Source organism: Penicillium pulvis (genome assembly GCF_028828015.1).
Source record: "Penicillium pulvis strain IBT 33274 chromosome Unknown contig_7_segment1_segment0, whole genome shotgun sequence".
Classification (NCBI taxonomy): Eukaryota; Fungi; Ascomycota; class Eurotiomycetes; order Eurotiales; family Aspergillaceae; genus Penicillium; species Penicillium pulvis.
The window spans coordinates 300,412-314,680 of record NW_026643079.1 but is presented as its reverse complement, the minus strand read 5'-3'; the positions used below and the strand labels follow the sequence as shown (position 1 = coordinate 314,680).

The 14,269-nt window shown below is 51.5% G+C and overlaps 6 protein-coding genes across 6 annotated transcripts; 3 read left to right on the top strand and 3 right to left on the bottom strand.

Moving 5' to 3' along the window:
• Positions 1-186: 186 nt before the first annotated feature.
• Positions 187-552, top strand: N7503_008052 (small nuclear ribonucleoprotein E; the record flags this gene model as incomplete). The annotated part of the gene is made up of 3 exons (XM_057067599.1): positions 187-309; positions 360-450; positions 503-552. The coding sequence occupies 3 exons, from the start codon at positions 187-189 to the stop codon at positions 550-552; spliced, it is 264 nt and encodes an 87-aa protein (XP_056918454.1).
• Positions 553-1,116: 564 nt separating this feature from the next.
• On the bottom strand, positions 1,117-1,703 carry N7503_008051 (uncharacterized protein; the record flags this gene model as incomplete). The annotated part of the gene is made up of 2 exons (XM_057067598.1): positions 1,117-1,519; positions 1,570-1,703. The coding sequence occupies 2 exons, from the start codon at positions 1,701-1,703 to the stop codon at positions 1,117-1,119; spliced, it is 537 nt and encodes a 178-aa protein (XP_056918453.1).
• Positions 1,704-1,994: 291 nt separating this feature from the next.
• Positions 1,995-6,271, top strand: N7503_008050 (putative non-repetitive nucleoporin; the record flags this gene model as incomplete). Its single annotated transcript, XM_057067597.1, has 5 exons — positions 1,995-2,277; positions 2,330-4,774; positions 4,823-4,911; positions 4,963-5,592; positions 5,657-6,271. The coding sequence occupies 5 exons, from the start codon at positions 1,995-1,997 to the stop codon at positions 6,269-6,271; spliced, it is 4,062 nt and encodes a 1,353-aa protein (XP_056918452.1).
• Positions 6,272-6,566: 295 nt separating this feature from the next.
• N7503_008049 (TauD/TfdA dioxygenase family protein) lies at positions 6,567-7,754 on the bottom strand (the record flags this gene model as incomplete). Its single annotated transcript, XM_057067596.1, has 2 exons — positions 6,567-6,682; positions 6,740-7,754. 2 exons carry the CDS (start codon positions 7,752-7,754, stop codon positions 6,567-6,569), a joined length of 1,131 nt encoding a protein of 376 aa, XP_056918451.1.
• Positions 7,755-9,039: 1,285 nt separating this feature from the next.
• N7503_008048 (EXPERA domain-containing protein) lies at positions 9,040-9,633 on the top strand (the record flags this gene model as incomplete). The annotated part of the gene is made up of 3 exons (XM_057067595.1): positions 9,040-9,295; positions 9,363-9,515; positions 9,563-9,633. 3 exons carry the CDS (start codon positions 9,040-9,042, stop codon positions 9,631-9,633), a joined length of 480 nt encoding a protein of 159 aa, XP_056918450.1.
• Positions 9,634-9,748: 115 nt separating this feature from the next.
• Positions 9,749-14,188, bottom strand: ddiA (putative DNA damage-inducible v-SNARE binding protein Ddi1; the record flags this gene model as incomplete). Its single annotated transcript, XM_057067594.1, has 9 exons — positions 9,749-10,419; positions 10,482-11,101; positions 11,154-11,157; positions 11,520-11,581; positions 11,902-12,841; positions 12,898-13,726; positions 13,781-13,855; positions 13,902-14,027; positions 14,075-14,188. The coding sequence occupies 9 exons, from the start codon at positions 14,186-14,188 to the stop codon at positions 9,749-9,751; spliced, it is 3,441 nt and encodes a 1,146-aa protein (XP_056918449.1).
• Positions 14,189-14,269: the final 81 nt, after the last annotated feature.

Below are 14,269 nucleotides of genomic sequence, written 5' to 3'. Positions count from 1 at the left end.
GAGTGTGTGGAGGGGTTAAGGTAAAGGGGGGTGAAGTCGCGATATGAGTGCGAGATTGAGAGGAAGGTGGGATGTTGGTGCCCGTGACTTGTGTAATGGTATTACCGCAAATCACGGGACGCAGAGCTTGACTTCTTCATTGCTTCAACACCTTATCAACTCCAACCAACCACCTTCACATTCATCATGGCTGGCCGCAAGACATTGTTGGCACCAATTCACTTTATTTTCAGCCTGTTGCAGAAACGCAGCACCGTTTCTATCTGGCTTTACGAGCAGTTGGCTATTCGAATTGAGGGAAAGATCCGGGTAAGTCACGAGTCCGCAGGGCAACGCGATTCCCCACTAACATGCTCCAGGGCTTTGATGAATTCATGAACTTGGTCATTGATGATGCGATCGAGGTGCGCCTAGCTACAAACACAGAGGAGGAGAAGCGGAGGCCGCTGGGTATGATTATATCCTTCCAAAGATTTGAAGGTAGCTAACACCGCGATAACAGGCCAGATCCTCCTCAAGGGCGACAACGTCTCCCTCATCCAAGCCGTTTAAATCGATTTCTGTTTCTGTTTCACTTCGGCGGTCCGGATACCGCTCACCCACCATGCGCGCACCAACCCAGCCAGGCCAGTCATGCGCCAATACCGGATCTCATCGACATCTGCTCCTGGAGCGACAAAGCCACTAGTATCGGAGTTAAGTTATTTCGGATAGGAAAATACAAGGGGATTGGGTTTTATCAGGTAATGGCATCTTGCCAGCTATGAACATCGAGTTAGAAATGGTTATAATATCCTTACCATATCCAAGCAATCCCTGAAGCGCTATGCCTGGAATCACAATCAGATCGAATCCGTTTTCAAGTGCTCCTTCAAGCCATTGTATGATTTAGTAAACGTGCATGCTATAGCAAGTCTCCGGGGCCAGGTTCTCTGTGTCGAAATGACGGGGATTGTCTATACCCGTCACTTTCCACAGCATGAATGAAAATCTAGCCCGACACATCAATTCGTACTTAAGCCGATGGTCAACGCCTGGTTTGGTACTTAAAGGTACTCAGAGAGAAGAGATGCCTCTGAAGATTATAATACATCTATTGATACATATTGTACACGATCAGTTTGCTAGAGCTTTCTTTACCAAAGCCGGCACATCTGCCTTATTTACTGGCTTGCCATCCAATGGTCCTCCCTTGGTGAAGAGAGCTCCAATGAGAGGACCAGAACGAACTGTCTCTCCCTTGGCTTGGAGTTTGGCAATCTGTTTCGCAATGATGGCTTCCAACTCCTCAATTGGCATTGTTTTGATTTGACCCGCATACTCTTCCAAGATAACGACTTGTTCATCTTCCTTTGCTTTCAGATCCGCACGGTTTTCATTAGCAAACAGCTCAGCAGCTTCTTGGGCGGCCTTTGAACGTCTTCGGATAAGGGAAAGAAGTTGAATATCGGTCTCGAGTGGGTTGGAGGTTTTGGCGGCATTGTTGGTCTCGGAAATCAACGCGCGAAGGACATTGAGCCTGCAGTACTTAGCGAAGAGGCAATTGCTGAAATGAGCATTCGACCATACCGGGCAGTATCTTTGGCACGCATGGCTGTCTTGAGATCAGCCCGCAGGGTTGCCATCATAGGAGGTGTGGTAGCAGTGGAATTCCAGCGCACCTGGCGCAAAGGAGCGCAGGCGAATCTCCCGATGCGGAACATGGTTGAAATTGTGGAATTGAAAAAGTGACTGACTTGGTGAATCGAGTCGAAAGTGCAGACATTCAAAAGGCGGAAGATCATTGAATGATGGTCCGTGCGTGGGAATTGTTGACCTCGCAAAAGAAACCTTGAAACTGATCACCTTCAAAAGCTGCCCGCAACTTCCTCCTCTATCTGCCGTTTATCTCCTTCTCTTGCAGCTTTGCAATTTCTTTGATTTCTACTGCAGCTTTCTTTTTGTTTTTTTCTTCAGCGGGGAGTCCGTCTCTCTCTCCTCCCCAGCTGAGCGCAATGTCGTACCCGATTCTTCAAGCAAACCTACCTCCGGCGACGCCGCAGAAACCCCTACCCGGAGCTTATCTGCAAACGCCAGCTGTGCTTCGCAATGGTCCCAGGTCTCCTCCACAGCAGCAGCAGCCGCCACAGGTCCTTCGAAGCCCGCCCCAGATTAAGCTTCCCCCCATCGCCGCGACACAAAATCGGGACCTGAGCGTACAAGAGCGAGGAGCGCGCACCATCAATGAGTTTCTCTATCAAGAGTCGCGGTACCCAGATCTGGATAGCTATTTATCACGTATGTTCCTTTGCTTTGCTGGTCCAACGTGATCGGTACTAACTTTGAACAGAGGGATTCTCGTCTGAATATGACATCCCCACGTCCCCGTCATGGGCACCTTTCCAAAAAGTCAAAATGTACAACATCCCGGACCAGATCTTTGACCAATACAATCGCGCCCAGGTGTCGACAAGCATGGGACTTTTTGCTGAATTGAACCACGCGTGGGTGGCTATCGACAACGCGCTCTACTTGTGGGATTTCACACACCCGAACCCTCAATTGGTCGGATTTGAAGAACAGCCAAACAGTATCAACACCGTCAAACTCGTCAAGCCTCGCGCAGGAGTGTTTTTGCCGGCGATCACTCATTTGCTTGTGGTGTCAACGACTGCCGAATTGATTTTGTTGGGCATGGGAGTGGAAAACACTCCGACGGGCGGGCGACAGGTCACCTTGTATCAGACTGGAATGGCAGTTCCGATTCGAGGTTTGGATATTCACGTCATCGCGTCATTTGACTCGACTGGTCGGATTTTCTTCGGTGGTTCATCCGACAACGACGTGTACGAATTGACATACCAACAAGAGGAGCGGTGGTTCCAGGGTCGATGCGGAAAGGTTAATCACACCAGCTCCCGGCTTGCAGCATTCACACCATCGCTGAGCTTGACGAATTTGGCAAAGGTGGCCATGGAGAATATGGAACAGATGGTGATCGACGACAGCCGGAACCTTCTCTACACTTTGTCTTCGGCCTCCACCATTCGTGTTTTCCACCTGAAACCAGATGGTTCTCTCTCCCTAGCCATCACCAAGCATGCTTTGGACATTTACTCGAACATCGGACATATCATTGCATCTAACGAAACCCTCAACCCTAAAGTGGCAATTGTCTCTATCAGTCCCGTCCCTGCCGCGGAGGCCTCTCGCTATCACCTTGTTGCAACAACTGCCACTGGATATCGTATTTATCTGAGTGCCACAGGTTCATATAGCTGGTCACCTGTGCCGAATGGCACCAATGCGCCTACCAGCATGCAAGCCCAGCACGTCAAGACCCCACCTGTGGACGCCCCTACTGATTTTGGACTGCCTCACTTCCAGCAGCCTGGTGGCAAGCTTGCGATTCACACTTTAAAACCGACACGGATGGCAGCTAGGTTCCCGCCTGGATATTTCTTCTGCTTCGCCTCCAAGGATCAAGCGCAGAAGGCCGATACTCTATTCATTTCATCCCCGGATTCTGGTCGAGTTGCCAGGGCCCAGGATAACGTTTTGACTGGCAAAACAGGCGAGTCCGCCATTTGGATGAGCTTAGGCGGCCGAGCAGAGGCCATCGGTCTTTGCTCCCCGCCTCCACCGAGTTCTTCGGGCTTTGGAAATGAGCTGGCTATCCAGTTTGACCACCCTGCCGCCGAGATTGCTATCCTGACAAACACAGGCATCCATGTCATCCGACGGCGACGCCTGGTAGACATCTTCGCCTCTCTGGTCCGTGGGGGTGGTACCGGCGAGGAGGGTCTGGATGGCGAGGCTAAGAACTTCATTCGCACATATGGCCGACCTGAAGCTCTGGCTACTGCACTTGCTGTGTCTTGTGGACAAGGCGTGGAGATTTCGTCGGATCAGCGACTCACTCAGATCAACGATCCTGACGTCCTGGAGTTCGCCCGCAAAGTTTTCATTGGTTACGGTGGCCGCCCCGCGATAAACGAGAACATCGTTGCCGATAGTTCTACCCCTACAATTGACCTCGTTGAACCCTCCCCGCGACATGCCGGTATCGCCTTGTACCTCTCCCGTCTGTTGCGGTCTATTTGGAAGAAGGAGATTGTCCATGTTGGCAAGGGAGCCAATGGTGCTTTGACTGTCTCTGCTTCAGTGGCTGCCTCTAAATTGCAAATTATCCAGCAGGATCTCTCAGCCCTTGAGAAATTCTTCAAGACCAACAAGAGCTTCATTGAAGGCCTCAGTGGGCCCGAGGCTCTCGCACGAGCGGCCACCAAGCAAGAAGAAACTGCGCTACAAGGCGAGCACCGTGCCTTACACTCCCTTGTTGAGTTGGTCTCGCATACCATTGAAGGAATATCGTTTGTGCTGGTCCTTTTCGATGAGCGGGTGGATGAGATCGTGGCTACCCTGCCCGAGGAGTCGAAGCAAAAGTTCTTGAAGCTCACTTACGAGGAGCTCTTCAGCACTACCAACGGCAACGAAGTCGCTAAAGAGTTGGTTAAGAGCATTGTGAACCGCAACATTGCCAAGGGCTCCAATGTTGAGACCGTTGCTGATGCCCTCCGGCGCCGTTGTGGCAGCTTCTGCAGTGCGGAGGATGTGGTCATCTTCAAGGCGCAGGAACTCCTCAAGCGGGCCACTGAGGCTGGAGCCAACTCAGAGCTGGGCCGCAACCTTTTGAATGAGAGCTTGAATCTGTTCCGGCAGGTGGCTGATAACCTTCCTATGGACTATTTAGTTTCTGCGGTGGAGAACTATATTGCAAATCAATTCTTCGCTGGTATGTTTTATCCCCCAATTCCATTATCTTGCTAATGTTATTTTTAAGGTGCGATTCAACTAGCACTGAATGTTGCTGCTCGGTGCGACACGGCGAATCTCGCGATTTCCTGGATCATGGATGGGCGCCCTGAACAAGTAATTCTTCCCCCCGAATATCACGCCATGCATCCACTTATCGATCAACAGGACCCACGGAAAACCGTTTATTTGCACCGCAAGCAATGCTATGACCTCGTCTTCAATGTTATCCTCGCCGTTGATACTTTGGCCGAGGCCGATCCCGGATTTGTCGATGGTCAAATGACGCAGATTGCCAAGCGCCAGAACGAGGCATACACTGTCATTTCCGACTCCAACGACGAGGTGTTTTTAACTAGCCTTTACGATTGGTACCTGGAGCAGGGGTGGAGTGATCGACTTCTGCAGACACAGTCTCCATTTGTGGTCACTTACCTAGACAGGAAGTCTACTGACGATATCGCTCATGCCGATCTGTTGTGGCGTTACTATGCACAGTCTCAGCGCTTTTTCGAGGCCGCCAAGGTGCAGTTCCAGCTCGCGCAGAGTGCATTTACCCTTCCCCTGAGCCGGCGTATTGAGTACCTGGGTCGGGCCCGGGCCAACGCATCCACTTTCACACCGGATGTGGGGCGTCAGTCACGGCAGCGCCTGTTGCAGGAAATTTCTAATCTGATCGATGTGGCCAATATCCAGGACGACCTCCTGCAGCGCCTGAAGGATGATGATCGGATCGCTAAAGAGCGTAAGAATGAAGTGCTGCAAGATGTCGATGGTCCAGTTATGGACATCAGTACGGTAAGTCCGGAACATATCCGACAAGAACCTGGGCCGTGCATCACCCACTGACTAAAAATATTAGCTTTTCAACCAATATGCCGACTCAGCCAGTTATTATGACATCTGTTTGCAGATTTTTTACCTGGCCGATTACCGGAATGCAGCCGACATCAAGGCCACTTGGCAGCACCTAGTCCAAGATCTTCACGCCGTCACTGTGGAGCGGGGCTCCCCACAACCCTATGAAGCTGTTGCTGAGAAGGTTCGGAGCCTTGGCAGTCGGCTCCGGATGTCGGAGACGGTATTCCCTGTGCGTGAACTGGTCCCCTTGCTCGAACGCTATTCGCTCGAGCACCAGCGCCAGGTCGGACCTGAGCATTGGATTGTCGATCTTTTCCTGGATCTGGGAGTTGCACACGAATCCATTTATGCAGTCTTGGAGGCCATGTACTACACCGACGAGGCTCCATTCCAGGGGGCTTACCGCCGATTCATCGCCACTGATCTGCTCTACCTATTGGAAGGGTGGTTCCACGAGACCATGCGACTAGGCGGGATGGTGTTCGGGTCGGATGTGGTTGCCGAACGCGTTTCAGAGACCCTCTTGTTGCTGCAGCAGGGAGCAGCAGTCAACGGGGCTGATATTGTGGAGCAAAGCCGGGACCTTCAGCGAAGGATTTCGGACCTTCTGAACTAATTTTTTTCTTTGTTTTCCATGTCTCCACCTGGAAGGATTGGTGTCTTATGCTTGTACTCTAGGCGGCGTTCGGAGGTGATGAATCTGAAAATCAATCTTCATTATAATGAACCGTTTCAATGATTACTAGGACACGAAAAGATATAGGTATCATCAATTAGGCAATATAAGAAGGAAATTTTTTGAAGAAACCCGAGAAATGAAAATACAAACAGAAACAAGTCTAAATCGAACTCCCGCCAAAAAAGCAGATAGAAACAGGAAAGAAGCAAATAATGACAAAAGTCTATCTACACTACTCGGAATATTCGTCGTAAACCGGAATCGGCTTCTCGCCCAATGCGATAAGACGGAAGATGTGACGAGCCTTGGCGCCATAGTCTTCGTCAAGGTAATCCACAATTGCAGAGTCTGCGCGTGCACTGATCAGCATATGTTCCCACAGCGAGGACGAAAGAGGAAACTCACGAGTCGTAGCCCTGTTATCAAACATCACAATAGTTCTCGGCTGCCACCGCACTCTGGCCTGGAAATCATGTCCAGTTACAATATGATTCATCAAGAAATCCAACATCCACTTTGTCTCAGGCTCCTTCATGCCCTGGACCTTGGTGATAAACTCGGCATTGACAAACAAACACTTTTCCCCGGTAACAGGGTGGACCCGTACAAGCGGATGAACGGTATCAACAGCATCCTTCCGCACTAAACCACCCATCAACCGCGTATGATTAATCATCTTCGCAGATGAGTGCACTGTGTTCAACGTATCCAGGAATCCGCGCAAAGTAGGCGATAACCGTTTATACGCCATATCCGTCGCCGCGAAGACTGTATCACCGCCCACCTCCGGGCCCTGCAGAAGACCCAGCATGACGTACCCTGGCGGCTGGATCTCGTAACTGACATCCTGGTGCCAGAGCGTCGTAGTTGTACGCGCTTCCAAGAATCGGGCGATTTCCTCACGGTTTCCATCGCGGTGAATCACATGGAAAGCGGGGTGATTCCGCACAGTCCCTGAGACGGGCTGGTAATTCGGTTTACCGAAGTATCGCATGAAAGCTTCTTGCTCGGCGGGCCCGGCATCGATGAGATCCTGGTCTGGGAAGGCGAGAACTTTGCGTTCGGAGATGAGCAGGGCTAGTTCATCCTTTTGGACGTTTGTGAGCTTGTTCAGCTGGATGCCTTCCACTACGCTGCCGATTGCTGGTTGGATGTCATTGACTTTGACATTTGGTGTGAGGAGGTTGGGCTTGGATTTGTCTTTAACGCGAAGAGCTGGGTCTGCGTAGTCGTGTTCTGGCAGTGGGTCGAACCACATCGGGTCCCAGGTTGGCAGGTACTCCGGGTATGGGGTTTTGATTTTGGATAGTTTTTCCACGTCCACGTAGGGGATGTTGATGTCATAGCTGACGGGCATCTCAGGTTTATGGCCATTGGGAGCATTGGCTTTGGAGCGGATCAGGGGGGCGGAGGAGGGCATCTTGATCAAAGTATGAGGGTTGGAGGGAGAATACTCGATTGAGCTGTATATACTGATTGATAAACGGGAATGAAAGTCGGGGCAACGATTTAATTTATATATCCACATGCCCCATCAATTACGTCGATATCATCTCCAAGGGCCCAACTTCAACGCTAGTGAAAAGCATGCAAGTGGTCTGTGTCCTGTTCGCCAGATGAGCGGTCTGGGAAGAGAAATCCATCCATAGACCACCTTGATCCCGGTGAGTTCCGACCTGGGACCCCTGGGGTTCCCTGTGCGATGTGCTCATTCTTTAGGGGGACAAGGAAAATCTGAACTCATGAAGAAATGCCAAACAACTTGGGCGTTTCATGTCCCGCTTTTTAATTTCTACGTATGGTATCAGCCTATTTTACCGTATAGTATGCAGTTACTACGACTGATAAGGCAGATGCAGGCAGGATGGCAACTGCATTATCTGCCGTGATCGGTGCAGTGGTTCGGATTGGTCAATGGCACAAGCCGACAAAAGTCCACCAAATACATCCTCGGCTTCCAAACGATGCAGCTAATCTCTCGCCAACCGGAAGGGGCAGCTCCCTGGAGAACGAGCGTAGAATGCCTGGGCGTTCGATAGGTTCCGGGATTGGATTGGGTGGAGAAGATGCGGTCTGCAAATCCCGCATTCTATAGAGATTAACGGACACGTCGCACGGGAAGTTCGGTGCCACAGGATTCCGAGAATGTGCATGGACACGTATGGTACCTGGATGCAATTGGGATTGTCAAGTTGAGGCCATCCTGCTCATCCTGATGGAATCTGGCGTAGCCAAGAGGCCGTTCAAGTTCAAGCTCCAGCAGTTCGTTCCCTTGAGTTGATACATGCCTAATCGCACAAGGTACCTATGCCGTGTTACTAAAGAGATTTTCCGTTTCCCCTCAAAGTGGATCTCCCCAAAAACGAAAACATATAGCCCCAAAAACAAGGATCGGCCCGGAGGCAGTTCCAAGGCACAACCACGGTAGAAGTATCGTAACGAATTTCCTGATTGATAACGAATATTGTATATCATGGTGGACCGAGATCCCCACAAGCTTATTTTGGAGGAAAAAGCAATATGGTGTAGCTACCGCCGATCTGGTCGCCCCGCTCTAGGAGGCCAGAGAGACCAGATGTGCAGTGTTTACTGTACACCGCCTCAGAGTGGACCATCACAAGCTACCGAACATAGCTATCAACACCGCCATAACATACAAGGTACCAACATAGACTCCTGCAACACCCAATTTTGGGCCTATCACAATGCTTCGCAGAGACTATGCATACCTTTTCTTCTTCCTCATCCATATCCCTATCATCTTCCTAATCGACACGGTCCCCCTCCAACCGAACTTCCTTCGCACCGACCTGTCTAAATCCCTGCGCGATTTCTACATCACGACCTACCGCGATAAATTCTTCGAAGAACCCGCCCCAGTCTGGTTCACCACTTTTATTTGGATGGAACTGCTGTACCATGTTCCCCTGAGTGCGTGGGCCGTTTGGGCATTACTCCGAGGTAATACGACCCCATCTTGTCTGGATTGATATTTATAGTTCTCAAATGGCTCACTTGCGTGTGATAGATCATCCGCTTGTGCCTGTGAATCTTCTTATCTTTGGCGTTCAAGCTTGTGTGACGTCTTTAACTTGTTTGGTGGACGTATGGAGTTGGGAGGATCGCTCGACCGACGAGAAGGTGCAGATCACGTATTTGTATGGACCTTATGTGGCTTTGGGTATGTATACTCCATGAATCCCTACCTTATCGTACTAACCGGTGTAGGGGCCTTGATGGCTTTGGATATGGTTTTCCGGTTACGAGACAAACTTACCCCCAAGCCCAAACGCGAATAAGAGTAAACACGAGCATACACACACAAGACTCTTAATCGTACATTGATTCGTTACGTGCTGTGATATAATCCGCTAAAAAAAAAAACATACCGAAACGCCTATACCCTGCTTTAATTTAAATCAACCATCCAATTGCGGCATCTAGGTTGCCATTGGAGGCGTTGAGTGCCTGCTCTGCCTCACCGCGCGAGAACCCTAGCTCTGTGATCTTGGAGATTAAATCCTCTGACCACCGCGATGTGGAAGGTGATGGCCGGGCCGGGGGAGCCTGGGATGCACTGGAGCTCCCCTCACCCGGTCGGCTTGCCTGATGCGTCACCGCTCCAGTCCGAGCACCCACCTCGGCCCCATCGGATCCCTTGACAGTAGGCTCGTCCTCAAACTCTTCCGTCAAATGTTTGGGAATATCTGCCTCACCGAGGAAAGGGACTGCCTGGTCTTGGATTACCAGTGCCCCGCGCTGGAGGTCAATGCATGCCTGGTGTCGTCGGAGCATGTCCAGACCCAGGAGCAGATCGATCTGTTTACCCTCCATGACTGTGAAAGAGCAGGGCAAGAACATATCTCCAATCTTGATCTGGGCTGAGTGCACACGACCCAGGATCGGGGCGGTTCCCACACCCTTGGCGATACCTCCGTAGCGTCGGTCGACCAGTCGCATGATGTTACAGGCAACTGCGCACTCGGGCGACATGATGGTAACCTGGGCGCCGGAGTCGACGAACGCATTCAGTCGGTGACCGTTGACTTCGACGGGAATATAGAGCATCGTAACGCGGCCGAAAGCTGTTTTGAGTTTAGTTCTCTGCTGTATGTAGCATCATAAAATGCCGAGCGCGGATGCCTACATTCAGGATGATGCTCCATAGCATTGTGTAAATTCTCCGTCACGGCGTTCTGTCGAATAATCTCCTCGATTTCGCGCTGATTCTCCGGATTAAAAGGATCAGAGTTCAACATCGCAATCCTCGCCTCCTTCTCCGCTTCCTGGCGCGCCTCCCGCTGCTGCTGCGAGAGTAAGACCTCCCGGAACCGCTGTGCATTATCCGCCGCCTCGGCCAGCTCGGGGTTCTGTCGGCGGACAGCCTCCCGCACGCGCGGATCGCCCAGGATATGTAGTCGGATGGTTTCGGGATCGGGCATGCCAGGTCGGGGGGCCATCTGGTTCTGACGCGGTGCGGAGCTGGGGCCAGGGCCCGGGCTGGGACGCGGAGGGAGTTGTGGTGGACCGCTGCGGTTGGCGGCGTGAACACCCAACATGTCGCCTTCGCCGATGCCAACTTGATCTAGGGTTTGTGCTGGATTCTGGAGGAGTTGGTTGTTGTAGACGAGCTGTTGGGCTTCGGGTGGGATGGAGGTTTCGCTTTCGATGATGGCTTTGAGGAGCTCGATACTCATATCTCCGCCGACTTCTAGGGTGATGATGTCAGAATCCGCATCTGGGCGGATGACACTGACGGTGATACGCCTGCGTCAAGGTTAGTTGAGGTTGAGGTGCGTCAGCCTGGAGGGGTAGGTACATGACTGTCGGGTTGCGTCAGGTGCGGAGAGGGATGGTGAGAGAAAGCAAGAGAGAGGAAGGGATTATATGCAAGATGATCACAAAGCCAGGCAGAAGCGAAATGGGATGAAACAAATTAGAAGGAAGGTGATAGAAGTGGAGAGAGTTGCGCGGGCTGTGTTTCTTGTCCTCCTTACATGATCCACAGCTAACCACAATAACCGTTCTAGACCAGCTGCAGGTCCATCACCTCCTACGTACGTGGATCTGCCCCGCATTACTATTAATTGTTCCCTATATCTCCGGTGGTATAGTTTTTATTGATTTACGTAGGTAAGTCATCAACCTACGCGTTGGCCCTCTTTCATCTACAAACTCAACTTACCACCTTCGGGAGAATCCGCTCTAATGTTGCTTTGATGGCTGAAAGGGTACGACCGCAGGAATCTAAAAGCTACTAAAAAACCCATTATGCTCTCGGATAGAAACGGGCCCGCAGGATCATCCCGTCCGCCTGTGAACTTCTCTGTCTTACGATTAGTGCACGCAACTTTGACTTTGACCCTACATCCACTACGGCACCTACAGCCCATAGCATAAGCTGACCGGCGTCAAGCTCGCATGTGCATTGACAGCTGCAACGTCTGATTCCCAATGCATGTGGATGATCCCTCGGGAATTGGAAGAGACTAACTCGAAGAAGAAATCACTAAACATGGATTGGCTGCACCCGTCCCAATGGAGCACGTACTATCTCCTACGCTCACTCGATCCGTTGAGCACTTGAAACATCAGGAACCCCTCTTCCCTCGGTGATCTTCGCATCAATCACCTCGTCAATAGGAATCTCCGCCAGCCGCGACACCACATGATGAAGCGTGGGGAGCGCGTCCCAGTTTAACTCGTTAATCTCCACTTTGGCATTCTTGGTCCGCCGCAGACGCGTCACTTTCGACGGCACAACCTTAGACTCTTGCGCATGGGGCACAAAGACAGGGTACTCCGCCTCAGCCTCACCTTTGGTGCTTTTGCCGACCTTGGGCATGTAACGGTATACGAGGATGCCGTCGTCGTCCTCGCCACCGATCGTCCCCTTGTCCGCGGCGGGATCTTGATCTTCCAGATCTTCGAACTCGAGATGGCCCCACACGGCTCCCTGCCAGCTCGTTTGTAGCCGGAAGGACTTGTTACGCTCGTGGATGTCAATTGCCGTGTACAATTTCGGCATGCCGAGTTCTTCGCGTCCCGACACAATCGGGTCTGCCAGACTCTCGAAGAGAATTGGCATGTAAGTACCCTTGAGTACCTCGCCGTTCTCCTTGGTGTACTGCACTCCGTGGATGTACAGTCCGATGTGTCGGTATCCACCACCACCCAGCCAGTCCATTCCGTTGAGGGTGGTCTGTGAGAAAGAGGCTCGCGCCACGGTGGACGGGGAGATGAAACTGTACCGATCGGAGGGGAACAAGTTTTGAAGTAGTGTACGGCTGGTCTTGAATTTAATCGAGGCAGTCTGGAAGGTAGATTCTAGGGATTTGAGTGCGCGGTCCCTTCCCATATGATCCTGTCGGGGACCGGGCATCGGCCCAAAGACGATGGGCTGACGCCAGTACATGTGCGGGTTTTGTGACCAGAGGTGCTTTCGGAGGACCTGGGCGGAGTGGTCGAACTCGTCGTGGCCATAGATATAACTGACCATTTGCAATGCTAGAGGAGTCAGCAGGTGTGATTTGGTGCTATTTGGATTTTAGCGGGTCACTTACATCGTTCAGGCGAGACCAGTGTGACTGACTCGCGAGTCATCTGCTGGATGGTCGTTGCGCGTTCATGGCGTGCCTTTTGATACACCTTCAATCGCTCAGGAACGTCGCTGGCGGTAATGTCACCAGATAGCATCACAGACAGTGAGACAGCATCTTCAATCGCCATTGCACCGCCAGATGCGCGGTAGGGCAGGAAAGGATGAACAGCATCACCCAGAACAGCCAGACGGCCCTCCACCCACGACGGGAGGGTATCCATATCCAAAAGAGGCCACAGCTTGAGAGTCTGCGGGTCGGCCTTCTCCAGCAGTTTGCGGACTTGTGGGTTAAAGTCCTTGTACACATCGAGCAAAGTGTCTTTGCCGATATGTTGATTGTACGAATCACCCTCGGTCTCGATGGTCGTCAACTCCTCTGGATGGATACAAACAAAGTTGAGCAATTCATTGTTCGCACATGGATAGATCACCACACGACGATCAGACGAGTCCCACATATCGACGGCGCCAAAGTCGCGCGCGATGCTGTTGGTCTCTGGGTCATCCAGTGCCTGTTGACGGCTAATAAGGAAGCGGAAGGCATGCTTTCCCGAGCTTTTTGGCTTCTTGTCTGACAGCTTGGTCCGAGTCATTGAGTGGACTCCATCCGCACCGATCAACACATCACCTTCAACGACATCGCCATTTTCAAGAGTCACTGTTGCATTTTGGGCATCAACATCGGTGATCTTGCTTGCGGTGTGAAGTATAGCAGGCTTGCCCTTGCCGGCACCGGTAGCTGCGGTCTTCAGTCCTTCGTGGAAATGAGCACGATGCACAAGGAGCCATCGCTAAGGCGTTTGAGTAAGCTGAGAACTGGGCATCAGCAGATCCGGGAAACTTACATGTCTCCACATATCCGCATGGTCCTTCACAGCCGTTATGTGGACTGGCTCACCGGATGGAGTGTATTCGCGCAACTGACCCGTAAGCTAGGTTTCAGTCAGATCAGGGATAAAATCTTACCAGCTCAGTCTCCACAGCCCCAAACTTCGTAGCATCGATCCCCAGACGGCGCAGGACGCCATTTGCATTTGGGGACAAGTGAATAGCAGCGCCGATTTCATTGGCGAAGCGCGAACGTTCGAAAATCTACTAAGTCAGCCATGTTACAAAAATACGTTAGCAATGAAACATACCTCTACATGATGGCCTTGCTGTCTCAGGGCGATCGCTGCAGTAAGACCGCCGATCCCCGCACCAACGATCAAGATGCGCAAACCAGAACTACCGTTTAATTCTTTCAGCGTCATTTTGTACTGGTATAATATTGATCAACTAATTCCATGGGAATTCTGAGACTTTATTAATTACGCTCGGCATCAACTCCTCCC